Below are 27,649 nucleotides of genomic sequence, written 5' to 3'. Positions count from 1 at the left end.
CATGCCTGAAACTGTCATAACATCATACTCTGTATGGATAAATGTCAATTTATTTTTTTCTGTCCAGACATCAGTCTCTCACAATACTTACAGTATCATTAGTTACATTTTTTATTTTCTATTTACATCCACTTTGTTATATAAATATAATACATAATTTTCAGAAAAAGCTGTCCAGCCAATGCATACAGGAGCTCCATGACAATACAGACAGGTTAAACAGAGTGGGGGAGAGGGGACTGGCTGGAATTGAGAAAATCCGCCGTGTGCACACGAGGACACGGTGGTCTGCTGTCCTGACAGAGTGAGACGGGGGTTAAGTCGTCCATGTCCATCTTGTCCAGGAGGAGAGGAGGCCGGTGGTGGGATGGACAACACTCAGGATGTAAACAGCTTGTTAAGACGTCACACCCAGACACATTTCAAACTGATTTCTCTAGCGTTCAGTGGTTTTTTTTTTTGCAAATACAGTTTCCTCCCACAGAGTACACACCTCCAGGACAAACTGCCGCCTCAGGGTAAGACAACATGCACACACACGCACACACACACACACACAGTTTGTTTCTGTGACTTAGCTTGACAGGTTTAGTTTAGAGTCAACATCCTGGTCTTTGGATCTGTTCCGACCGTGAGTGTGTTGTTTGAGATGCTGGTGACGGGTGGGGACAGTGGAGGTATGGAGGGGTGGGTGGTGGTGGTGGTGGTGGGAGGAGGAGGAGGGTCGACCTGTGTGATGACGATCGGGCAGTGCACAGGAAAACTAACGTGCAAGTGAGAGAATCTTTGACTGTTATTGGATGAAACGTGATATTTCTTGACTGTCTGACCACTTCACCTGCACCATCAGCTCATCAGTCTCTACAAACTGTAGCTGTTTTTGTTTTTTTTAAATAAACATTTCTCTGTTATACTAATCCATACAAAAGCCCTGTCCACTTTTTATTGAAGAAGACCCCGTATGGTCGTGTAGAAAGTCGCTGGTGGACTCTGGTCATTGGTTTTCTGTGTCCGCAGGGTCCAGACCTTCCTATCTGCTTCCTCAGGCGTTGTTGATGATGATGAGGGCGGGGCTCGCCGTCTGCTGGCTCGTCTCGCACATGGTCCCCTGGTTGGCCGGCTTGGCGAAGACTCGCGGCGTGTTCAGGTTGTAGACTCCCGCCTGGAGGAAACAGGCTCGCAGGGACAGGCACAGCACCTCCTCCGGCTTCAGCTGCAGCTTGTGCTGGCTCTGGCCCACCCAGGTGAACGAGTTGTGGACCTCCAGAGACTCAGGGCTGAAAAAGTCATGGATGGACAGAGATGTAAAACTGCAAAAGAAATGTACATGAGAAGATGTAACCAAGTTTGTTCAGTGTGAAGTGAATATTTAGCTGCTGGTAACTGCTGTTGTTTGAGTCACACATTTGTACTACCAATCAGGATTTCAGCTTGTTGATCTAACTGTAGTATTAAAGGGATAGTTCAACATTTTGGCAAATTTGCCCATTGCCATAATCCCTATAGTTTTAGCAGTAGGTTTGTTACCTTTAATTGTCGGTGCAAGCTATTTTTAGAACGGTGGAGCAGAGCCGCGAGCTGCTCAGAGCTACGCTACGGAGGCTCATGGGATTTCTGGGTTTCCCTCATCAAACTCATCAAAAACACAATCCAACAACTCCAAAACGCTCTGGTGGACAAGTTGTGACCTGCACATTCACCACGCTATGAGATAATAACAGAACGTTACGAGACTGAGTTGTTTTTGGGGCAAATGCAGAGACTGCTTGCTGAAAAACTGCCCCCGATGGAAACGCACATCAGCGGTTTTGCATGAATTTACCTCGAAAACAACTCTGTCTGGTAACGTTCCATTATTATCTCATAGCGTGGTGAATGTGCAGGTCACAACTTGTCCACCAGAGTGTTTTGGATTATATAGATCTGACTTTGTAATTGATGTGTCTCGTGAACTACTGGCTGTAATCTAAATTGCCTCCCGGGGACAAGTTTTACCTCATCTTACCTTAAAATACACTGTGTATCAACAAACCAGAAACTCACCTTGTGCTTTTGTGCCGCAAGTCAATGATGACGTCCACATGAGCCATGGAGCAGTTGGACAGAGTCAGAGTAACCGGCACCAGACAGAGACTGGAACAAGACAGAAAACTGGAGTTACAGCCTCCTCTCTGGACATTCCTCACCTACTGCATCGACACAACCTGCAGTACTGGACCTTCAATGACATTTGTGCTAAATGTTTTCAGCAGTTCCCTGAAGGCACCACTGAGATATTGCTTTCAGATAAATGGGAGGGACAGACAGACTTAGGGTACAATTACCAGCACACTGTCATCAAGATGAATGTGGCTGATTTGATCAATCTTACACTGTATATATGTTAACTGTTTTTGCCCAAAGTGCTACAGCTGATATTCTTGTAGCACAAGAACCAAACTTGCGATGTGTCTATCACATGCATGTTAAGACTGTAGTTTTTCTGTTTTTTATTTTTATTTTACTGAAAATAAAGATCATAGTTCCTCTCAGAAATATGATATAAAACAATTATTAATGTTTTGTATTTGTATTTATTTGTTTATTTAGATGGGACATTGCACATTGATGAACATAGTACCGTATGTAAAAATGTCGGATTGTAGCTAAAATGCTAATTTCCATCTGCAAATTAGCATTTACAAGTAGAAGGAGAATAATAAATATGAGTATGAGGTGCTGCTCCTTGATGCAGTAATGAAGCAGCAGACCTCCGTGGGCCTGTTAGAGATTAATTCTAAACAAACTCAGTGATATCTTAATGGAAATCTAAATTACCAATGAATTGAATCATATTCCTCATAAAAAAATACTGAGTGAATTTCAGAAAGAATGTGGACTATCATGGTTCTCGATCTCTGCTCACTGTCCTGCTCTTGTGCTTGGACCTACTGCTGCTGCTGCTCATCTCAGTCAGCAGTGTGTGTTTGTATGTGTGTGTGTCTCACCTGTCCTGGACAAACGGATGTGTGTAGGTCTCGGGGTAGTGCAAGTTGGTTTTGATGAGTTGAGACAGCTCTGCTGACGGCACGACGACTGGAAGAGGCACCTCCGATTTAAACTTGAGCAGCACCATCTCCTGCGCTTCCTGAAACACAAACACACTCAAAGTGACTACTGTGCCTGTGTGTGTGTGTGTGTGTGTGTGTGTGCGTGTGCGTGCGTGCATGTGTGTGTGATAACTGACCTCTTTGGGAGTCAGAGAAGTGGCCTCCTTGCCGATGGTCTGCAGCGCCACGTGGAGCTGCCCCTCCAGGATCAGCTGTTTGTTGTCCTCCACCACATAAGCCTGCACAGACCCACAAACCACACACTGAGCTGCAGCACTGACGGCCCATTCCCAGTGTTGACAGGTCTCTTTGTCTTTTTTATGCATAAATAAAAACAGGAGATGACCAAGTAGGAGGAAAATGATAAATATGACTATGAGGTGCTGCTCCTTGATGAAACAGTTTGACCCTGGTGATGTCACAACATTAAGATCGGGTGAGATAATGTGGCAACTAGAAATCATTATTTCTGGCTCCTTCTCTCACAATAATACATTTAACATAATTAATCTCTTCATATTAAAGTCAAAATGTCCAAGGCAACCCACTCATTCCCATTATTTTTAATTGAATTAAAAATATATTTTGAGTCTCTGTCACACCTTGAATCCAACAAAAAATGCTTATCAGCTATTGAATTTTATTCAAACTACATTACAGTAAGTGAAGTTGTCTGTCATTTTAATTTGCCCTGTTTTTGTTGTTTAGTTTTTTATCTCCTTTCTTTCTTTTTATAAATGTTTCTATTTCTATTTATCTGTTTTATTTATTTACTCTTATTCACTTCTTTATTTTTTCATTCCTATATTATCTAAATAATTTGATCATCTCTGTCCTTATATCATTTCTGTTCGATTTGTGCCTTTGTCATGTCTTGGAATGTCTGTCGCTTTGTTTTTTGTTCTTTTTTCACTTGTTCATACTATTTTGATGATGTATTATCTAATGACAAATTAAGTAAAAAAAAAAATGTGGCAAGTAGAATGGGAAAGACAACTCAAAAACAATACGTCTCAACCTCTGACTGCTGTAGGTGCAGAGCATCTATTTATCAGTATCATCATATAAGCTGCCAGCTCAATCACCCGTCCTCTGTCTGTTCACAAACCTTCCAGATGACGATAATGTTGAGGTCCAGCTCGTTGCACTTCTTCACGATGTTGCTGATGTCGGACGCTCTGTCCTCAGAGGACATGGAGCCCTGACTCTTGCTGTTGGATGTCGTCCTAGACGATGCCACGTCCACTCGCTGAGGCTCCGAGGTCCGGCAGCAGCGGAAGAAGAAATCTCCGCAGGGTGTGGAGGAGCTGATGATCTGCACCGACGTTTGACAAATTAAACCGAAATCAGCATTTTGTTTTTACTGCGTGTTGCTGTTAGCAACGCCTCCTTCTCTAATATCAACGTGTGTGTTAAATTTACCCGTTCATTTCCCAGGTTCAGGTCTGCAAAGGTGTATTTCTGCACAGCGTCCGAGGTAGCTGGGGACAGACACATTAGTGATTACTGAGAACTGTCAGTGTGACCACAGCACAGTGATGGAGGTGGTGCTGACTCTGGGTCAGTTACCTTGGTGGGGTTTGCATCGTGTGGCTCTGAAACACAGCTTGGCTCTTTCTCTGCTGGTGAGTTTACAGTCTGGAGGTGAAGACAGAACATCACAGACTGATGTCAGTGTTGTGTTGATCATAGATATATAAACGTAGATGCCGCCTCTGACGCTGCTGCCCATTGGAACGGATTGTCGCTGCCGCCGCCATCTTGAGCAGGAGGTGTCTAACTTTTACTTACTGTATCTACAGAGGCAGAGGTCTATTACTGAATTTTCAACCGATTTTCAAGCCGTTTGTTTTAATATAAATACTACAATTCAGGTACACAACTCACGTTCGCAGTTAGGGTTAATGTAAGTGCCATAAAACTGATTTAATATGGCCTAGCACAATTATAGGTAGCCTACAGTGGTTTACACCCACTCGTCGGCCTCATCACCATGGCAACCACAAACTCACAGCCGGGGGAAACAGCTGATAAGCCTAGCGTACACATACAGGCAACAAAATAACAAACTATTAATATATTAACTACCGGTATATGCACTAAATGTAACACGTATCCACCCTATGATACGTTACGTTAGTTTCATTTATGTCAGATAACTTACCTACATCAAATTCAAGAAGTTCATAACAGTTATATAATATAAAACAACTTATTACTTGAGAAAAGTTATTCCATGTCTCTTCGTTTTGGCGTTTCTTTCATGGGAACATCCATACGCGGCACTAAAGTTTGGCATTTTGCCAGATTCACAGCTGTCAAACCCTCTGACTGTTGATTGCTTGTCAGGAGGAACTACTCCTCAAGATGGCGGCCGTGAGACATTCCAAACAAGCCCGAATGCGGCATCTACGTATATATATCTATGTGTGTTGATGACCAATAATGACCACTTGTTACCATGACACCTAAAGCTCCAACATGACACCTGACACCTTGTTCTATGTATTTATTTATCGATTAAGACCATGCGATTTGGCTGAAAGTTCAGATTTAAACCCACTTGTATATCATCAAACACACAATCCAACAACTCCACAACGCTCTCGTGGACGAGTTGTGACCTGCACATTCACCACTCTATGAGATAATAACGGAACATTACGAGACAAAGTTGTTTTCGAGGTAAATGCAGAGACTGCTTACCGAAAAACTGCCCTCGATGGAAACGCGCATCAGCAGTTTTGCATGAATTTACCTCGAAAACAACAAGTCTTGTAACAGTCCGTTATTATCTCATAGCGTGGTGAATGTGCAGGTCACAACTTGTCCACCTGAGTGTTTTGGAGTTGTTGGATTGTGTATTTGATGAGTTTGATGAGGGAAACCAAGAAATTCCATTAGCCTCTGTAGCGTAGCTCTGAGCAGCTCGCTGCTCTGCTCCGCCGTTCTAAAAACAGCTTGCACCGACAATTAAAGGCAACAAACCTACTCCTAAAACTCTAGGGATTATGGCAATGGGCCAATTTGCCAAAATGTTGAACTATCCCTTTAAAAAAAAAGCACACAGGGAAAGTCTTCTTTTCCCTGATGTTCACATACACGGACTGCAGTTTATTTGTACATGATTGATTTTTGTTTTTTATTGAAATGGAGCCCACAGCAGTTACACAATAGAGAATAAAAGGACTTGGACTCACCTTTATCCCTGGATGGGTTGATACACTTATGGAGGCGCCAGTTCTGGCTGCTGCTGGACACCTGGACGATGTGGAACTCACGTACACCGGACTCACTCTGAGAGCCGAGAGGAGACAAATTATAAAAAGTCTGAGCAGTGACGTGTTGGTTCAAGCGGGACGACGTGTGCGTGGCGCTCTGAGCATCTCACCGTGTTAATGTTCTCCACGTCAATAAAGACCAGCGTCCCGCCACTCCCTTTGTCGTCCAGGCTGTGATGTGGGGAGACGCTGCTGCGGGAGGCCGACGCCTGAACACTCAGAGAGCGACTGGCACAGATGAACACTGTGTGCCGCAACACCCGATGACTTCATGTGAGGAGAGAAAGACATGATGGAGGTGAGTTATCAGATCTAACTTTATATCACTAGTTATAATGTAATAAAACCGCCTCACTAAATTTATGGTAAAATATGAAAAACAAATATTGTAACGCCACTCATTGTACGGCACGAATAGAGTCAGAATAGAAAAATAAATAATACAAATTTTAAAAAAGTATCTCTAAATTAAAGGTACATTGTGTAGGAATTCCTCCCATCTAGCGTTGTGGTTGTATATCACAAGCAACTCAATCGTATTTTTCATGCTGCATTCACGTGGAATTGGGCAGACGGCAGACGGACGACAGCCGCTGCACATAACGGCATAAACAAGCCTCTATGTAAACAAGTGGTCTGTCAGCACGAGGCAAAACAATACACGTGACAATATGTTGTCATGGCGATGTCGTATTGTTTACCTGACCCACGTTTTACCGGCTTTCTCTCGACTTCTGTGACTAAAATGACATCTGGTTTGTTACCGACGGCCGTCTGCCCGACTGCAGGTGAATGCAGCATCAGTGTAACGCTCCATTCCTCCTCACTGCGTTACCACGGTGACTTTTCACAGACGCCACCTCGACCTGAGCCGACAGCTCCGGTGTCTCCGCTGAGTTTCCGTGGTTTCCTACCGTCACGCTGCCACTGAACGTAAAAACATGGCGACACCACATGGCAGCAGCACCGAGCTTACCCGCTCCATGTAGATATGAATGATATGAACGGCAAATTCAGAGCTGAAAGGAACACTTCAGTTTGTTGATGGGGGGGATTACTGATTAATGAAAAACAGACTTTTGAACCAAATAATCGATTTTCATGAATAGATAACAGGAGAAGTTACACAATGTCCCTTTAACTACTAGTACTAGTACTTTTGCTTGAAATGCCCATCCCTAGTAGAGAGATTTTCTCCTACTAGATTTATGAATGATATGAGCTTTAGCTTTGTGCTAAAAGCAGCATATGAGTGGTATACACCTATAATTAGGAATGCTTTCTAACTGACTCCACTCATATCTTTACCTGATTTTGAGTCCTTTCTCTATGCTCTCGTAGTAGAAGAGGAAGCTGATCTCATGCACTCCCTCCTGGTCTGGTCCTCTGAGCCACAGAGGCAGCTGGGTGGACTCCCCCGGCTGCAGCGTGCTGCCCTCTATGGGGATGTCCATCACACTGGACAGCTGGCTGAAATCCTCCGCTGAAACCAGCATCTCAGACGCCACCGAGCCCGGCTGGGGCATCGTGGCCAGAGTTTTGTACGCTGAGCAGCTCTCGGCTGAGTTTGGGCTGAGCGGCGTGTCGGGTGTCGTGGCCTGGCTGCCGAAGGTGAAGAAATCCGGGTGGGTGGACGCCACCCGCAGGCCACGCAACGCAACACTGCTGACGTTACAGAACTCGACGTAGGCCTTCCTGATCTCACCGCACAGCAGAGCGGTGGGAAACTGCAAAAAGAAGACCTGACACACACAAATAAACAGACAACACTGTAGTTAGTGCACAAAGATATGTAATCAGCTGACCACAAATACAATCTAAGCCTGTGATTCATAACACACCAAGAGGTGAGTACAGTTGGCTTTTACAGGACATTTTCAGGTGCTCTGATTGTATTTTTGGCTGTTACACACTGACTGTAACTTTCCAATCAATACAATAGTAAAACTGACACAAACACATTCTAAATGCACTTGTCCCATGTGCTTCAGACCACACACTCTGGAGTGATAAAACAGAGCCTTTAGTGTTTAGATAGGCCAGACTGCATTAGCACCGGGTGGGGTTAATGTCTCTACGGTCAGTGAGTCAGTGGTACCTCCATCAGGGGCATGGATGGTGTTATGATGGGGTCCAGGCGTCGGTCAGGACCATGTCGGACCACCATCTTGTCCTCTTTGGTCTGGTTGAGTCGTGGGCCTTGGATCTTCAGGTCCTGTTTTCCACGAACCACCATCAAACTGGTGGTCTGCTGGCCTGTAGGGGCAACAAGTTAACCAGTGTGGATTTGTGTTGGCATCACATCAGAAGCATAAAACGGCTGAATTATCCACCACTGGGTTTTCATTTTTTCTCTTAAATGTTGTAGCACAAAAAAGATGAAAATGTAAATAAGTCTAACTCTGACTAACACATAAGAATATGGGCAGTTACACATGTTGTGTACATGATATTAGATAGAAGGATGCTATATTTATGTGTGCATAGTAGCCAAGTCTGAGTTATATGAATCAATGGCTGTTTCTTTGTTGATATAAACACATATTAACATAACACTTGGATGTTTCTGTGTATGTGTGTGTGTTACCATCAGTGCCAGGAGCCGTGTCACCAGACGAGGTTTCAGCCAGGTTGTACACCACACCCACAATGTTCAGCTGTCCGGTTCTGTGTGGCAGCAGCCTGAGTCGTGCCTGGGGTCAAAGGTCAGAGTGACTGTTAGCAGCACAACATAACTCCAATTTTCCATGAACCAAAGAAGGTTCAGTTTCTGATGTTTATATCAGGGCTATCAAAGTTAACGCGTTAACGCATGTGATTAATCTGGAAACAATGACGCGTTAAAAAAAATTAACGCACGATTAATTTCGTCACGTGACTTAGGTAGTGCCCGTCTGTGTATTCAGTCTGTATCTGTGTTGCCACTGGGGTTTTCAACAGTCCGTTGAAATATGGTAACATCCCTTTTTTTTTTTTTTTTTCAAAGTATATTTTTTGCTTTGTTTGCCTTTATTTGATAGCACAGTGAGATAGACAGGAAAGGGGGAGGCAGAGAGAGGGCAAATGACATGCAGGAAAGGTCTGCCCGACGCGGGGAACCGGGGGCGCCTGCGTTGAGGACTGTAGCCTCTACATGGGGCGGCTGCTTTAACCACTGCGCCACGCAGCGCCTCAGTAACATCCCATATTTGAGGGTTCAATAGCACATCCTGTTTTGAATCACTACTGGACAGGGTTTGTCTCGTATTTCCGTCTGGAGTGCAGCATCATCCCACCGTATGTGAAGAGCTGTGATGGGGTAAAACTCACTGCCATCGGTGGTTTGATCACAGACAAACCCTCGTGGTTTGACAATGACAGTGATCAATCAGACGAGTTGTAAACTGTGTCTGTGAGACGGTGTCCTGTCACATGTACGGCAGCTTCAGGAGGACAAAGTTCTCCATTAACAAAACAAAACAAAACAAAAAAGTTCTCCATTCACATTGAAGCCTGTGATGTGATTTGTGTAGCTATTATGGTTGCAGTGTGCAAATCAAAATATAGTGATAATGTGAAAAACTAAGTAAGTAAGTAATATTAGTGTATATAATATTTAGTATTTTAATCGAGATTAATTGCGATTAATCTCAGAATTATAATGTGATTAATTGAGTTAATTTTTTTAAGCGTTTGACAGCCCTAGTTTATATTTATTCCTTAAGGACTTGAAATTTTTTTGTTTATTCTGTTGGCCTCTGTGCTCAGGTTCAGTGTCTGACATATGCAGAGTGCAGCAGCTTTAGCACACAGTCAGTGGAGTGATCAGGTTTACAGTCAGATTTCTGCACTTTACCGTTTTGGTCTCTTCTGGACCCATGTTAAAATCGAGGATGGTCTCAGTGGTGACAATGTCGTCTTTCTGAGCCACCTGCAAGAGGAAACAAGTGTTTCTTTCAATACATCCATCCATGAAATGTAATGAAAAGTACTAATAGCAGTAATCTGAGAAGAGGTTCTCTCAGGTGGCTCACCCCTCGAGCCAGGGTCTCCTCATTGGTGATGGTCTCTCCCTCCAATGCTTCGGCGGTCTTCTGGTTTGCTGGAGATGCGACGTCGGCTGTGAACCTCCAGAGGAGCGAGAGGTTGGACAGAGCCAGAGGAACCTTCAAGGGGTTCCTGAACGAGACCTCCACTATGATCGGCTCTGCAGAGACAGAGACAGACAGGGAGGGAGGGGGCTGTTACTGAGCAGTGGCAGGATGAAGAGGCTCCCTGGTCTGGTCAAACATTAAAGGTGCACACCGCATTAACACAGTTGGAGGTCAAAGAGAAACGGAACAGAGTCATTCCTGCTTCGCCGTCATGTCTGAATGCCTCGGACCACTCACCCTCCACTACAGCCAGTGGGTGGCGCAGGTTGTCCGTCTGGCTGTTGAGGCAGCACTGGGTGGGCTGGAAGGTTCCTGGGACAGTCCCTCTGTTGGCAGCAGCCACCAGCTGCTCCTCTAGGTGGCACCACATGGTCGCCAAGTCCTGGTCGTACTCCTGGTCCAGTGACACATGAGTGGCTGCCTGTTTTTCCCCTGTGCATATCAGATAATAGGAATAAAAGATTGATGGTTAGTCGTTCAGTATCACATCATATCATGTCTTTGCTCTGACACAGTCACACCGCGCAGCCCTGAGTTATAGAAACCTTTGCTTTGTCCATAAATAAGGTTGTTGGTCAGACATCATGCTACTTTTAAAAACCTACTAAGTAGTAGTGTTGTTTATTCACCACATTAAATTTATTACATACAAAGTTATGCCTGACTTTTTAAAATATCAATATCCAAACATTATTCCCTGAGGAACTGACAAAAATGTAAAAACAAGGTTAGGCTGGGATGATGGTCATTATTATTAACAGTGCATATGGACCAGCTGCATTGGTCAAAGGTCAAGTTCAGTGTGACCTCAAAGAACCCTATTCAGCCATGAGACAAGACTTTATGCAGCAATAAGTACATTTCATAAGCGTAAATATTTTATGTGACTCTGGATACCACTGGATCTAAAACTGTGAGTGTTAGACAACCACGAGAAAGTGATTCTAGTTTCTTCCATTTCTCTATTGTAAGAACCAGACAGGTGTGTGGGGGGCAGAGACAGAAATGGTGAAAGAGGAAGGAACCAGGCAGTAATTTATTTTGTCTTTCCTTTGTAAAAACCCACTGAGGACACTGTGGGCAAAGTGATGTGGAAATATTATATAAATTTGTAATCAGATAAACATGACTTCAACAAAACCTTAACAAAGCTGGTGATTCTTAACTTCTTAACTCTTCTGTTCAGATGAAGCTGAGCTTTGATCAGCAGTGACTCGTCAGCGTGTTACCTTCTGCCAGGCGGCGTTCATGTCCGAAGTAAACCCTTGTGGCAGAGCTGTGGATGCAGGGCAGAGGGAGCTGAGGGAGGTCCACTTCATTTCCCCCCATCACACTCTGAAAGACACAAACAAACGCACACAACATGGTTACTTGTCTATCAGCTGGGTTTCTTGCCTGTGAACCAATTTTAATTTTAATTTTAATGCTTTATTTTTCCAGATTGTACATGTTAGTCCTAACCAGGGGTGTTTCCCAGGGGTTTTACCTTTTGATAAAAAAGTAAAAAAGTACTTTCTTCAGTAGTTAGATTACACGTTTTTGTTATTTAGTAAGTTATAAGTTTCTTTACACTTTCCAACTGTGTCAGTACAGTGATCACCTTATAAACGTAGAGATACTCTCTGAGGAAGGCGGCCTGCTGCGTGGCCGTCTGCCTGCTGTCATTGGTCAGGATCTGTCTGAAGGCGACGACGGCATTCTCTGGTTGGCGGAGTGTGAAGGACTGACGGCCGATGGTGAAGTTGATATGGTCTTCGGCCAGAGACCAGCCCCTCTCCTTGTACACCTGCATGGCTTGGCAGTAGCAGCGCAGCGCGTGCCTCCGCTACATGAAGAGACAGCGGAGAGAGCAAGAGCCAGGAGAAACAAGAGCTCGTCAAAGTCCACAAGGCAGCCGACAGCAGCAGCAGTAGAGAATTAAAAAATAATTCAACATCACAGGCACATGAATACGATGACATCCCTTCGTCTTCGCTGACAAGAGTTAAACATGACACTTAATGAATTCTCTTGTGATGGAGACATGAGTTAACATTTGTGTTGTCTTTCAGGAACAAAGGATGAAGTCTGATATTGCATTCAGTGTTTCATTTGGACTGATCAGTAAACTACTGTTAGCCATGTAGCAAGACCTATAGCTCCTTTATTAACTCAAGAATTGAATTCATGAACAATAATTAATACACAAACAATTTGTTTTACTTTAACCTAGTACCAGCTTTGTCCAAAACAACAAAACCACAAGTGATGAGAAATCTGGTCAGAGCACACAGATCGGTGACGGATGAAAATCTCACCTGTCCTGCTTTGCTGAACCGGTGACCAGCCAGGATCATGTGGAAGGCAAACTTTCGCACCATGGGGTTGCGCATATTAATGAAGCAGTGGGCGGCCTGCTCCAACAGCAGAGCGCTGCGCAGGTCAGAGTCCTGGACACAAAGGTCAAAGAATGAGTCTGAATCATTTGACCTCTGAGAATGAATTAGTTACTCAGTTACTCCTGTGGGATCATTTGTGTTCACTATATACAGTATATACTGAATATAAATATAATCATCTCACATGGTCAGCACCAGGGTCATTACAGTTAACTAAAACTAGCTATGAAAAAACAATGTAATTAACTGAAATTTAAATAAAAATGCCTGTTTTTACACAAATAAAACTAAATAAAAACTACAATGAACAATGCTAAACTAATTTTAACTGAACTGAATTGCAGATCGAATGAGCTAAGTTTTTGTTTTTGTTTTTTTTTTAGAAATGGCTAAAGTTGCAGGAAGAAAACGCCACAGCTCAATATGTGACTGCAGCTGCATCTCAATGAATGAGAATTCACCTATCAGGTCAGCAGTCTTCCTCATGAACCAGACTGAGAGACCATTTAAAGGCTCAGGAAACCTTTGAAGGTGTTTGGAGTTAATCAGCTGATTAGAGTGTGACACCATTAGGTTACAATAGTGAACCTTTTTCACTATATTCTTATGTTTTGATTTACTGAATTTTGGGTTTTCATTGAATGTAAGCCATAATCAAGGCATTAAATATTTCAGTCCGTGTGTCATGAATCTATTTAATATGAGTTTCACTATTTAAATTGAACTACTGAAATAAATCAACAAAAAATACAATTTATCACAGTTCTACCTGTCTGTGAGAATTCCTGGCATATGATGTGAACATGAACATGTAACGTCCAGACACACAACAGTACTGATGCTTCTCTCACCTCACTGGTCATCTTGATGAGCAGAGTTGCAGCGTCCGAGTATTTTGCCTGACTCTTGAGAATCTCAGCGCTGAGTAAAGCACATCGCTCAGCCAGTACCATGTTCCTGTTGAGGGCAGAGGGAAGAGGTGCTGTTAACACACAAGACCACTTAAAACACACACACCAGTATTATCTAAAATGGACACATTTGGAAGTGTTGTTGCAGCCTGAAAACACCCTATATTTGTTTTGATCTCATACATTTTTGTAATAGTTTTAAAAATCTCAGATGGTATTTGTGAACTCCTAGCTGTATTTGACATCCAAGGTGAAATCTCAGTGGCTGGTGAGCCCTGAACACACACTCTGGATAACATTAAACATCCTGTGTTTACACCAAAGCTTCCAATGTGTTCCTGAATAACAAACCAGGAGACAAAACAGATCAAAACCAAAACCTGATCTAAACTATCAGCAAAAACCAAAGGAACATACTTGCAGACATCTCTGTACGTCTGTATTGCGGTGTCCATGTAGTGTGCTGGATAAGGCCTGGCTGCTCCAGCCTGCAGAAAGGCCGACACTGCTGCCATTTCCTAGAGAAGATGACGAGATGAATGGACAGAAAACATGGAGAGATGTTAGAACAGTGGAAAAGGGAAGAGAATAAAGGTCAAGATGCAGGAGGTTAAGTGGAGTTATTTGAAACAAACAAATTTTTTCATTGAACAGTTGAAAGTTGAATTTATGAGGAATCATCATCATCATCTAACAGCTGCTCAACATTGTGCTGCTACAGATTTGTCATTCCTCTGTTTTACACACAACGTCTCTGTACGGAGCTTTAAAAATCTGAGTTGTGAGTTACGGACATTGACACGAGGTCCTCATAGGGACAGACAGATGTGTGTATGTGACGGTGCCTGTTCTCACCAGCGCTCCTGCGGCATACAGCATGGCCTGGTCCGACAGGAAGTCTTTCTTGGCAGTGTGATAACAGCTGTAGGCCAGCTCGTAGTGCTGAACCAGGAAGCACAGGTCAGCCATCTTCCTGATCTGCAGCTCGGGGGCTTCTGGGGGATATCTGATATCAGAGACAAGAGACATGAAGCCACAATCACATGCAGTGGTCTATGTGTAAATGCACAGGAGCCATATTGAAGTGTCCTGAGGTGTGATGATGATGTGGGGGGCGGAGCTTACAGGAGGCCGCACGTGCTCTTTGGTTCACTGATGCTCTTCTCTGGACCTTTTCCTCCTCCGAACCACTTCTTGGTGGCAGTGAACAGCGAGCGGCTCAGACCTTTCCTGGAGACCAGCTGAGGACGGAGAGGAAGATCACATGTGTCAGTGCTGTGAGGATGATGGGGGGTGTCGGGTTAAAGAACGGCACATCCAGCTGAGTCCAGTCCATGGTGACATCACTGCTAGTATTCTCATTATTGCTCCACTGTGGTCTTTATACTGTTAAAGGTCCAATGTGTAAAATAAGGGGAAAGCAGTGACATCTAGCATTCTGATTCTATTATTTATCTATTAAATAATTCTATTTTTCATTTATGAACATGAAACTCTTGAAACGTGCTCTCTGGTTGGCTGGATTTTCCATTCCATACAAAAATGGCTTGTTTTATTTATATGTATATATAAAAGAAGAATTATAAGGCTATGAAAACCAAACAGATTTTATTTTATAGCAATTATACGAAATATATTCATTGGTAGTATATTCAGATTTTGTCAATAAACCTTGACAAATATTACACACTGGACCTTTAATTAACTATTATCTGAACTGAAGAGAGTATAGAAATCAGTGTTGGGCACATGACTTTAAAAAAGTAATAGTTACTAGTTACTTTCCTCAAAAGCGAGGAAAGAGTTAGTAGCTGAATTACTACATTATTAAAGTAACTAGTTACCAGGAAAAACAACTATTGTGTTTTATTAAAATGCTCAAATATGTCAAATTACTTGGACTCGCCCCCCTAACCACAATCCTAACCTGCTGTTTATCTGGAACTAACCAACCAACTCCTGACGCTGTGTTGTGGAGCCGGTCTGTGTGGAGGAATACTGAGTAAGTTAAACGGCTTTTTTTCTGACTAGTTGATGGACTGAAAAAAAGCCGTGTAGGCTATATAACGTACACCTAAACGGCTGTAGCTATTTTTTTGTGACAGGACATCTTGAGTCAATGGTGAGTAACGCCACATTTTATTGTCAGTAACAGTAACGGCGTTGTAATGGGGGAAACAGTAACTGTTTTGATTACTTGTTACTGAAAAAAATAGCGCTGCTAGTAACGCCGTGATTCCCATCACTGATAGAAATACACCACAAACTTCAGCTTCCAAAATAACCAAATTGTTTGATCCACACGTCACCTCTGAACATCACAGTCTGTCATAACTAGTTGCACTTGATGATGTTTTATTATTGCTCCGTGTCTAAATCTGAATCAGTTTGTAAATAAGTGAACATGTTTCAGGAGAGGAGGAGGGTTAGGAGGAGTCAGAGTTGTACCTGGTCATTGAGCTGTCTGATGTTCTTCTCTATGTGCGGCAGGAGGCCTCTGAAGGTAAACTCTTGGATGAACTGTCTGATGTGGTCGTGGTCATTGAGGGTGAGAAACGCTCCGTGGCTCCCTGCTCCTCCTGCTGTGCCCTCTGGATCTCTGGTACCTTTCTTCATGTCAGTGTTAACAGCACTGATGGTGTGCAGGCTCCCCGAGCCGCTCTCTGAGTCCAGCTGGAGAGGATGGCTCTCCAGACTGTTGGAAACTCCATCTGGTAGTTGATACACAACAGAGAGGCCTTTAGTCTTCACCTGTTTGGTCTGTTTGTCACAGTGATCAAACAACTCTGCTAAGGATTTGACACAAAACTTGACACCTTACTCAGCATTGTTATGGGGTTGTTGTTAATCCACCCTGTGCTAACTGTCAATAAAGCTGGAGTTTGCAGTTTTTCAGCAAGCAGTCTCTGCATTTGACTCGAAAACAACTCTGTCTCGTAACGTTACGTTATTATCTCATAGTTTGGTGAATGTGCAGGTCACAACTTGTCCACCAGAGCGTTTTGGAGTTGTTGGATTGTGTATTTGATGGGTTCAGGGGAAACCAAGAAATTCCATGAGCCTCCGTAGTGCAGCTCTGAGCAGCTCGTGGCTATGCGCCTACCTGCTCCTAAAACTATAGGGATTATTACAAAGGGCCAATTTGCCAAAATGTTGATCCCTTTAAGTCTGAACTATGGATCCTGGTCTATGGTTGTACAGACTACATTCTCTGAACCTTGGGCTGGCCACCTCACCCCAAAACATCAGGTCAATCAAAGACCAGTTAGTACAGCAGGACCGACCAACACTAAAACATTTTGGCTGACAGAGCCTTTGTTGTAGCGAGTGACGCTGGTGGTCCAGTGTGACACGTAGTGACAGAGACAACTGTTTGCAGAGCTGCTGAACCCACTGACCTTTCTCTGTGGGGTGAGGGAGGTCCACTTCAGCTGCACCGATGCTGTTCTCAGCAGCAGCACTGTTCACAGTTGGATCATCAAGCGTATCCTGCAGCAGAGGTCGCAGCGTTAACACAACAGGAAGCATCGAGTCTTTTGATGCTTTGACATGTATAAAAATACCACTTTAGCTCATCAATACACACTAATGACCTACAATGACAATATGAAAGCATCTCTATACAAGGTCACACAGTGCACAAGTTCACCATAGGACAAAACCCAAGCCAGTTTGACCAATGGACCTGTGGCATAGCACAAGGTATAAACCCATTTCTATTAATAATAATGAACTGAGGCAGATCTGTTTAAAATTACATCACTTGAACAAAACCTGATCCAGGAAACCAGACACGAGAGCAACAGTTCACATGTCGGCACAACGACTGAAGCACACAGCCAGGGCAACGCTGGAGCGGCTCTGAGTGTAGTGAGTTGAGACCACAGCTGGACAGACTGCCCAAATCCAGCTGTGCAGAGCTTGTGGATACTTCAAGAGGCCCTGAATGCTTTTAAAATCCACAGGTTTCAGCTACTGATTTTTAATACAAACATCCTCAACAGTCCCAGAGCGGACTGAAGGTGATGCCACCTACCTGGTTTTGTAGATTATTCCTGTGCAGGTACTGACTCCAGGGGTCTGGGATCTGTTCGTCTTCTTCAGGCGAGGAAGTACGAGAGTTCATTTTCAACAGATAGCAGCCCTGAGGACCGTACCGCTGTTTCATATCCTCATACACCGCATCGGCCCTGGAGAGGAAGCAGGGACATTGAACAAACACCTTCATCCACCGCTTTTTAAACATGAATAAAAAAACAGAGAAGAAATTGTAACACGTATTATATTTCAGTAATGCCACTCATTTGCACCAAGAACATACTGCCAATGTAACACAATTAGGGATGTCACGATTCGGCACAATTCATCGCGGTATTAAACGCCACAATTAATTAATCATAAACATTCCTCAATACTATCACTTTCCAAAAAAGATAATGTCAGAACCGTATCGGCAGATCAGCGCAACTCGCACGGAACGAAAACAAACGTAACATTGAATTGGTAGGAATTTCAATGTTAGCACGTCATTTGTAATTTAATAATAATAAAAAAAACGTAAACATTTGGCGTATGACAAATAATCACTAAAATAATTCAAACATTTCCCCTGGGGGATTAATAATTGGTCCAATATAAATAGATACTTACATTAAATATTTTGTGTATATAATTAGTAATGAAATTATTTTGACTAAATTTGATTAAAATATTTTTTTTCCGAACAGCTTTTTCATGTGGCGGCTTCAGGACACTTGGGTCAGTACAGACGAGCAGTATGGAGGTATTTGGATGTTTCATAGTGTGTGTTTTGGACGATTCAAAAGTGAACTCTATCCACCACCATTATAAAATCAAAATCGAAAATGAGATGATTCATCTCAAGGGGCTATCCTGAATAAATAAATTCAAATTCAAATTTTGTTGCCAGCCGGACCCCCCCTGGAACTACACAAGCGTTTTGATGACTCTGAAAGTTCTCCAAACCCTTCCTTGGCATGACGGTGAGTAGAAAATTGGTGAATTATCAATTTTGGGTGAAGTATCCCTTTAATTAATGCATAATAATTGTAATACCGTGATTATTTCCCTGACAATCGTCACATCCCTAAACACAATCTCATATAGTTTAATCCCATCTGAAACAAGACAACAAGACCACAACACAGACTAGTTGATGTGCAGAAATGTACACATGAAGCTTCCTTCAGTACCTCTGCTCGTCCCCCTCGCTCATGTCATGCAGTAAGACGTAGTACTTGAGCGTGTTGGGGATAAACCACTTGGGGTTGGTGTACTCTCCACTGTGCTGAACCCTGTGCTGCTCCTGGGACAGCTTGAGGAACTGCTCCACAGGGACCGCCTCGGTGGAGGACACCACCAGCAGGCCTGTCGCAAGCACCGGGTCAAGGACACAACAGGACATACACCACGTTTCACAAGTTATATTGTCTTTCTTTTGGCCACCATGTTGCACAGTAATGGCATTATCAATAGTGTAAAGTACATTATCGAATGATTATCAAGTACAATCATAATGTTTCAACAACTACAACTACATCTGCTCAGTTAAAATAATAACAGGCCACCTGACAACACTGATAATACTGTCAAAGTTTCTGCACCCCAGCAGCTGACTGAGCTAACGTTAGCATCACATGCTGCTTTACACTCCAGATTCAGACCCTTTAAAGATCCTGAATGTCTACTTTCTTACCGTGAGCTATAAGGTTGTAGATGAACAAACTATTATCTGCTCAAGTTTGAACAATTTTCAATATTCCTTGAGAGAGGAATTAATTATTATTATTATTACTTTATTTCTATTTCTTACAGTGTTTTCAGCTTTACATAGTGATTTGAAGTGAGGTTACATATTTCTGTGGATTAAGAAGCATCTGACATTTTGGATTGTCTGATTATTCAAATCTTGTTAAATGTAACATTCACTCAGTGTTCACTCATCTGAAACATGAATCATATCACACCAGGTCAGTGTTTGATGTAGCGTTTGGTCAGACCAGAGGCTTAGGAAACATGATAATGTTGGAGATGCAACAAATCACATATGTTCATTTGAATATAAAATAGAGCTTAATCTCTGGTTGGACGTGATCATGTTGTAGCACTAAGATACTAGAGAGACAGTTCTCAGGGTGAATTCAGGTAACCTAACCTCCAGGTCTGTGGCTCCTGGGCGAACCTGGCCTTGATGATGGGAACTGAACAGATAACAGAATGCATCTGTTTCAATGAAGCGAGAGAAGAGATGGCTCAGATGGCTTCTAATGAGTCCAGATGTATTCAGGAAGACATGGGGCTCGTCACCATCCCTTCTTCATGCATCATATAAATGTCTAAGCATGATAGAAGAAGATGACGTGCAATGTGGGAGTCTAATTGCTATTATTTATTCTTCGAATGTATTTATCATTCAACCCCAGCAGGTGGTAGGGTCAGGTCTGTGAGGTGTTGGAAGGATACAGGCGAGGTAGTGATTGAGGAACTCGTGCTCGGAGGCAGGCATTGTCTGCAGGAAGTTCTCCCTGTAGGCTTCGAACCAGGGCGTGGTTGCTAGACACACAAAGACAAAATGAGATCATCAGTCGTTGTTTAATGCTATACATTTGTCCTGTCTATGTGACCAGTATTAAAACCAATGCTTTTAATTAACAATTTTGTTTCCGTGTCTGACTGACACATGCTCGCCTGTAGCTGTGTCACGTTTCCATCAAGATAACACAGCAGTCTTTGTGTTGCTTTCAGCCCATTCATCCCATGTCCAAAGGATCAGAAGGGGGATTAACCAGCATGCATTGCTGTCTGGCACAGTGTCAGTCTTAACACTAACACAGGATGGTGCCATAGTAACACATTTTCAAATCCTTTAGATGCTGGTTTCATTGTATTTCCTGTCCTCTCTACTGTCTTATCTAATAATAAAAAGGTAAAGAGTAATGATGGAGGTTTTTGTTTGTTATTAACTCTTTTCATGGCTTCATGGCTTCATAAATAATACATGTATGTGATGCCCATACTGCACCAGCTTCATTGTGAGCTAGTAAAACACCACAAATGGCACAATGTTTTTTCTATATGACTATGGAACTGGGCATTCATGCACGAAACACATTTCCATTTTCAGTTCACTGGAATCAGACCCAACCTACATTTACAGATCAATACAGTTCTTTAGACCTGTCAATAAAAAAAAAAGTGCAGCTCAACGATTGTGTTGCATTGATGAGAATCTCCAACAGCACCAGAACAGCTGTCATCACACACAACAGCTGGGCATTACACGTAAAGAGTAGCTCTAACCCATCATCGTTATCATGATTAAACATCAGAAAAAAAGAATAAATGATGAAAATGATCACTCATAAACAACTCGGTTACATAGTTGTATAAACTGTTGAGTGGATAGAAAAACTAATACAGTCAGGGCAATCAGGAAAATCAGGAGAAATCAGGGAAAAATGAAGATCACCTTATGTTCAGTTTAGAACTGCAGGTATACGTGTACAGTAAACCTGGTCTGAAGACTTCATTAGATTTATACAGACTCTTCTTTTATAAATACCAGTCTCCTCTTTCTTTACATTTGTCTGCAGGTGTCAAATAACCTGTTCTACCTGCCAGCGTTTTCACAGCATATACATTATACATTATATAATAAAAGCACTAACTACCTAAAGAAGCCCGAGACGCCCGCAAAAAGATGGCAGCTACTGGAAACTAGAAGGGAAAAGAGTGGGGCAGGTGTGGAGCTGAGAGGACTACGACTATCCACACACGAGCCACAAGACGGGGGGGGGATACCTGAGCAGTGCTGAGAGGTGCTGACTTCCAACAGTGTTTCTCTCCAGGCACTGTACCATGGGAGGCTAGCTTTAAGAGAGTGATCTGACAGGTGGAAGCAGAGAGCCAAGGTCATGTTAGTAACGTGCTTGTTTCAAAGAGAAAATGTGAGTTGTTATTTCCTGCAAGGTCTCCTCACTCAGCGTGAGGATGCACAGATGATCAAGAGAAGGAGGAGAAGAAAGTGACTGCCAACAGTCATATTAGAGTGTAACTACTACAAATGTTAATTGTGTTGTTTTTAATTCAAAGCAGAGCGCAGAAAATGATCAGTGATTCTCTAACAAATTAATAGTTGTAGTTCAAATTTCACTTTACACTGACCGCTGTATTGTAAATGTAATGTGCTGGAGAACAGAAGATGTGTATCTGTGTCATTATAATTCATTCTGGTCTGGACAGTGTAAAAATAGTCCTTCACTCTACACTCTGGGCATTTTGCCTTTGCTCAGCTGCCTCATCACCAAGCGAGGCTGGTGGAGAGAGGCTGATGAGAAAGTGACATCACTGCATTTATTTCATTGCCATACTTCACTGACAGAGTGGAGCAAACTGGTTGGATGATACCATGTACACCGTATGAAGAGAGATCTGGACTGTGCTCTTTCATCCGAGTCATAGCTCCTCTTTCCTCCAGTCCTGATGGATCCCAGACTGAAACTTAGCAGTACAGTATCTCCTTTAGTGCCAGACATTCTGTCATCTTCATAGATCCTCCTTCTCTGTATTGAAAGCTGGGTACATCGCTTCCATCAGTTGATCCATCTACTGCTGTTAAGTCGATGCACGGTGTGCTCCTGACAGCAGCATCAGGCTGTAAATGCACATCCACTGCCAAACCTTCAGCTCCTCTTGCAGCTGTTGCAGGCAGATGGATCCACGATTTATGTTTTTCCAGTACATCCTCCTTTTGTTCAGTCTCACAGTGTTTCAGCAGCTGCTGTCATACACTCCTACACACATCCCGGTTCTCTAGAATCCATTGTATCTTCGGTGAATACTCAAATTGCCAGTTGTTGAAGTGATAGACAGAGCAAGGATTCTTATGCACAGGTCATACTGGAGTTACACTGGCCTCGCTGGGTTTGCTGTACACAGAATAAAGATCTACATGCTCAATTTTCACTGTCAACTTTTTGGAGTTTTGGGAAAAAAATTCTTTGTCCTCTGTTTATTTACCTGTAAAAAAAAAAAAAACTATGGACTTGGGCTCTACTGAGCTGGCCGCTGTTAATAATGGCACATATTATAATTTCATTGTTAAACTATTTGCAATCTTGATAATAGCCTCTTTGGGTCCAGACCCAGACCAGAACTAGTTAGCTGGTAACCATTTGGTTTCTCTCTACAGAAACCACAAATTATTAATTATTGTACAAATCCTAGGCATGTAGCAGGAGGGCTGTCCAACAGGCTGGTGAGGAAAACAGTGTTAGTATATTAGAGAAATTATTAGTGGCACTATTAGATGCACAGAAAGGTGGTGAAACAGAATTAGATTTTTTTTTTCCAACTGTCAAACTGTCATCCTAATAACGTGGGCTCAATTGATCTAGTCCTACTGCCCACAAACAGCCGAGAACCATCTCCACACCATCTCCATCACTGTATGAACTCAACTGAGCACTACCCAGAGAGAAAATAATGAGAGGAAGAAATGATTAAAGCCAGATTGTTCGATTTCTGTGTAGTATTTGATATAATTTAGTATCTTAAGATGTTATGAACACAATGAACTGCTGTGGCTTTGAATCATCTACACTGCATGGATCCAAAGTTTTCTGATGAACAGGAAACATATACTACATTTTAATAACTGTTATTCTAAAGTGTGGCGTGCATTAAAGAAAAAGGCTGTTTACGTTTAATATTTCCAGCAGTGCAACACACCCACATCTAGAGAACTGCCTATGACCGGACTGTGTGGGGGTTTGATTTAGGATTAAATTACTTGCTCCTTTTTTTGCGCATAGACATGAAGTTGGTGTCATGGCACAGTTAGGAGGTCCGTAGTCGTACAGCGCTGTGGAGTATTTCTCCTGCCAGTGTTGTCCACCGGTGTTTCTTTGTATAACACTGCTAGTGTCTGCTTTAGCTGTGCACCTTGCCAGTAAGTTCCTAGTAAACACCTGAACAGAGAGCTGAAAGTGTCAGAACCACTGACAGAAATTACGTTATATAATCTTTTTCCGCCAACTGATTTCAAAAGGACAATGGTCAAAGGGAAAAGTCCAACACTTGGCCAGGTAACCAATGGTGTAACTCCATCAGTCAATCATGGACGTTCATGTTTGTTTGTGTTGTATAATTTGGTTGAAATCTTAATATTTTTTGACTTTCTAAACCCTAAAATATAGAATCAGCCTTCCAGATCCCGTACCAGTCCGGTTCTGGCCCTTACCACTGAAGTTGAGGTCATAGTCTCCTGCTGTGATCACGCTGCTGGCGGCGCCCTCCTGAGGCTGACAGGACAACACCACCTCGTTGAGCAGCCGGCGCTGGGCGGGGCTAAGCGCGGCAGACGTCGTGCTCGGCGTCGTCACCACGTTGTTGACACAGATTCGCAGGTTTTTCACGACCTGCACCTGGTTGTTGGGGTCTCGGATGTGACCTGGAGACAAGACAACACAACACGTTGTTCAGTCATTCAGGTCAGTGAATCACTGCACAGTCACAAAGTGGGACGACATGGCTCAGGTCTGATCAGAAGTACTGCGTTCTAATGGCTATAGTTCCTCTGTGACCTCAGTGATGTGTTAAAAATAATGGACTGCTTTCAGAGCATGAAAGCAGCTTAAAGTTTAATATATAATCTGGGAGCTGGGTTAAATTAAAATCATTCTGTCTCTTCACACAGCAACAGCCCAGGCCAGGCCGGAGAAATTGTGTTTTTGGGTCGCATGTCCGTCACGTTTTTGTGAAAGCTAACAAAAGCTCAGTAAGGCTCAGTAAGGCTCTTCTTCTAATTTGACAGAAACATTTACTCAGACTCCGGGGTGAATTGATGAGGTCAAGGGTTTGGGGACCTCACAAAACACAATTTTGTCAGTCAGGCCTTGAAGAAGGAACCTCTTCAAATGTGGCATAAATGTCCACCTGGACTCAAGGATGTACAGGCTAGTCTTTGAAACTTATATTATTGCATTAAAGAGAACAAGTAAGAGCAAGCTGGTTAGTTGATTGATCAGTTTAATGAAGGTTTTGGTTCAATAATCTGGTTTGTTTGCGATTCCAGTTTAAAGAAATGTCCAACTCAAACGAGCCATGAGATCAGTGAGCACAGTGAGATTCAACGCTGCCTGCTCCAGTCAGACCTGGCAGGTTCAGATTAGTCTCTGTCAGCATTAACAACATCTAATTACACACAACATTGATTTCATCCCAAAATAAAATCATTGTTGAACAGGATTCTTGCACCCTCTTCCTGCAGTTGAATAGACGTCTGGTTTTTATTCAAATTCAAGCACTGAGCTTCAGTTGAACTGAATTTACCGATCCAGAACATTCAAATCCAAAACACCGTCCTGGGCGACGTTAGAGGACAAATCAAAGACAACTTTAAAATGACAGAATAAAAACTGATCATTTAGAGCAGGGGTGTGTCAAACTCTATTTAGTTCATGTGCCACAAACAGCACAATTTGATCTCACGTGGGACGGCCCAGTAAAACAATAGCATGATAATAATATATTTTAAAATTTGAATTTTTCCTCTGTTTTAGGACATTATTAATATGTTTGTGCAATTTCAAATATTCACACTTGGCAAATTCATCCTGAGGGCCGGATTGGACCCTCTGCTGGGCCGGTTTTGGCCCACGGGCCACATGCTTGACACCCCTGATGTAGAGACACTGTTTTTTGTGAGGGACTGGAGGGAGGACCTGAGCCATGGTCATCAAGTGAAAGTGAAACAATACGCTGCAACTCTGCAGCCGTTACATGACGCTGATAAATTATGGAGTTGAAAGTTTGATTGTGTCGAGGCTACATGTGTATTATGACAGTAATCTACCAGTTTGTATGTATGCTGTATTATGAAAACAGCAGATAAAAGGACTTAAAGTGGAAATGATAAAAGTAGCAAAGCAATTATGAAACTGAAAGAAACTAAATTTAACCAAACTGCTGTGTGGGTTTCTCCACAGTCCTTAGTCATCAGATAATCAGCACTAACTGACTGACTCTGACAAATGACAAAAATCTGTAAACAGAAGTAAAGATGATGTTTCAAGGGCAGCGAATGAGTGGGAGAGCTGGTGTCTAGTAGATGTGTTTGTATTTTTTAGTTTATATTTCACAGTTTTCTCCAGCACCCACACCCCCTGAGAAAGCAAAACAAGCAAATACCAGGGGAAGACGAGAGGTAAGGGTCCCCTGGTGGCCCCTCTGATAACAGCTATAAAGCACCTTCAGATACAGCCCCAAATGCTCTGATCATGAGTGTAGCAGCCTCTACCCACAGCCTGTGCGTGAGGCATTCAAGGGACACCTGTAAGTCGTGGCATTTAGAGACGTTGTGTCCTTGTAAGATGTTTAAGGGACATCTAAATGGCATCTTCTGTCAATAGTCTGTATCAAGGGAGTGGGTCCAGGGTCGCCACTGTTTACTAACGCACACTGACCCTGCTGTCAGAGGCACCCCTGATTTACTCAGAGGGGACAATGAGACTATTACAGAGGACCAGGATATTTCCTGAAAGCAGAGTAAATTATATTCATGACAAACCCGCAACAATGTTTGTAGAAAATATACAAGTACTCGTACAGTGAAGGCAGCTGGAAAATGTCTTAAATGGCTTCGTGTGCTGACTACACCTAAAGCGCATTAGCCACTTAGCTTCCTTTGCTGTTTCAGCTATGTGTTGTTGGGTCTGATAATCCAGCACCACGGGGCTGGTTCACCGGCTACTCGACTGTTTTCCCCAAAGAGAGCAGCTCTCAGCTTTGAGTGGTCAGGTGTCAGTCGGCCCCTCGTATCTCCTCCTGTCAGAGTCACAGCTGCTTAGTCACAGTCCGGGCTGCTAGCCGCCTGCTAGCCCACGGCTAATGTCAGCTGTGAACCAGAGCTAGAGACGGTAAGTTAGCTGCTGCCTGTGTGCGAGGCGCAGCGTGCGGCCGCTCCGAGGCTGGCAGGCGGCGGGCACGGTGGGCACAGAGCCGTCCTTACCTTCGGACGTCAGCCTGCAGAAAGGCCGCAGCAGCTCGGCGAAGTTGAGGTTGTTCTTGCGGGTCACTCTCTCCGCTTCTTCGCTACATAAGACGGCCACCATCGGGACGAAGGAGTCCTGGACGAACTCCTGCACGGACTGAACACACTGCGCCATGTCGGCGGCCAACAGTCAACACCAGCTAACACACGGAACAGAGTCACTTTGTCCTATAATTTAAGAAAGCCCGGTCTATTTCATTGCTTAAGACGAGCCCTTCTCTATTTGCAGACAACAGCCATGTTGAATTCGCCAACCCACTTCCTGTGTGGACTGAGGCGGTCAGGTGACGCCTGGCTGCGAGCGCCGGGGCTGATGGAGCAACACTTCCCTTTCCGCTCCGGTGTCGTCTGGAAACATGATGCCGCCCGCCCGGTGTCAGCAGCGGCAGAGGTCGGGTTAATGAACACTGGACCTGACCTCGACCTCCAGGGTCCCGCTGCTCCGAGCTGGCAAACTAAACTTTAGTTGATCAGTCTAAGTTCAATCAGCCATCATCAATGGAGCCACGATACTACGATTCTCCATGGCAACGGGTAAATATAATGAGCACAGCCTCCATTTTAATCCAGTGGAGCCACAAGTGTTCATGTGCAACATAAAGGAAACAATTGAAGAACAATACAGTGTAGTATTAATGCAAATTTATCTAAAAAAAAAAAAAAAGCAGGAGAAAATAGTTTTTTTTTTTTCCATCACAGAGATTGCCTCATTGTAATTTGGTAAATATCTGAGTGCACCTGACAGTTAACTTACTCTACACACAACATCCCATAATGAAGTGAAA

General features: G+C 43.2%; 1 protein-coding gene across 2 annotated transcripts; it reads right to left on the bottom strand.

The window, feature by feature from the left end:
- Positions 1-32: 32 nt before the first annotated feature.
- On the bottom strand, positions 33-27,132 carry trappc8 (trafficking protein particle complex subunit 8). Of its 2 annotated transcripts, XM_085773367.1 has the most exons (30): positions 26,823-27,132; positions 24,054-24,263; positions 21,614-21,697; positions 20,276-20,365; positions 19,006-19,180; positions 17,829-17,982; positions 17,191-17,281; positions 16,241-16,503; positions 14,918-15,033; positions 14,648-14,798; positions 14,210-14,310; positions 13,733-13,838; positions 12,801-12,932; positions 12,104-12,328; positions 11,733-11,838; positions 10,741-10,935; positions 10,384-10,556; positions 10,206-10,280; positions 8,958-9,063; positions 8,469-8,626; positions 7,679-8,112; positions 6,481-6,637; positions 6,290-6,386; positions 4,659-4,727; positions 4,512-4,570; positions 4,198-4,404; positions 3,227-3,328; positions 2,988-3,127; positions 2,044-2,133; positions 33-1,277 (listed from the first exon to the last, which is right to left on the bottom strand). In XM_085773367.1, the coding sequence occupies exons 1-30, from the start codon at positions 26,977-26,979 to the stop codon at positions 1,043-1,045; spliced, it is 4,458 nt and encodes a 1,485-aa protein (XP_085629493.1). In that variant the 5' UTR covers positions 26,980-27,132; the 3' UTR covers positions 33-1,042. The 2 variants fall into 2 exon arrangements, with proteins under 2 accessions (XP_085629493.1, XP_085629494.1); XM_085773368.1 differs by lacking the exon at positions 21,614-21,697.
- Positions 27,133-27,649: the final 517 nt, after the last annotated feature.

Source organism: Trachurus japonicus, chromosome 4 (assembly GCF_045865225.1).
Source record: "Trachurus japonicus isolate A0001 chromosome 4, Traja_1.0".
NCBI lineage: Eukaryota > Metazoa > Chordata > Actinopteri > Carangiformes > Carangidae > Trachurus > Trachurus japonicus.
The sequence above is the reverse complement of the archived record's forward strand: the minus strand, read 5'-3'. Positions and strand labels throughout refer to the sequence as shown.

Excerpts from the sequence above, each read along its gene's own strand:
- trappc8 (XM_085773367.1), bottom strand. The coding sequence starts at position 26,979 with ATGGCGCAGTGTGTTCAGTCCGTGCAGGAGTTCGTCCAGGACTCCTTC. Across the intron at positions 17,983-19,005 it reads AGCGAGGGGGACGAGCAGAG|GGCCGATGCGGTGTATGAGG; the intron begins GTACTGAAGGAA and ends CTTCCTCTCCAG. Across the intron at positions 10,281-10,383 it reads AGGAGACCCTGGCTCGAGGG|GTGGCTCAGAAAGACGACAT; the intron begins GTGAGCCACCTG and ends TTCCTCTTGCAG.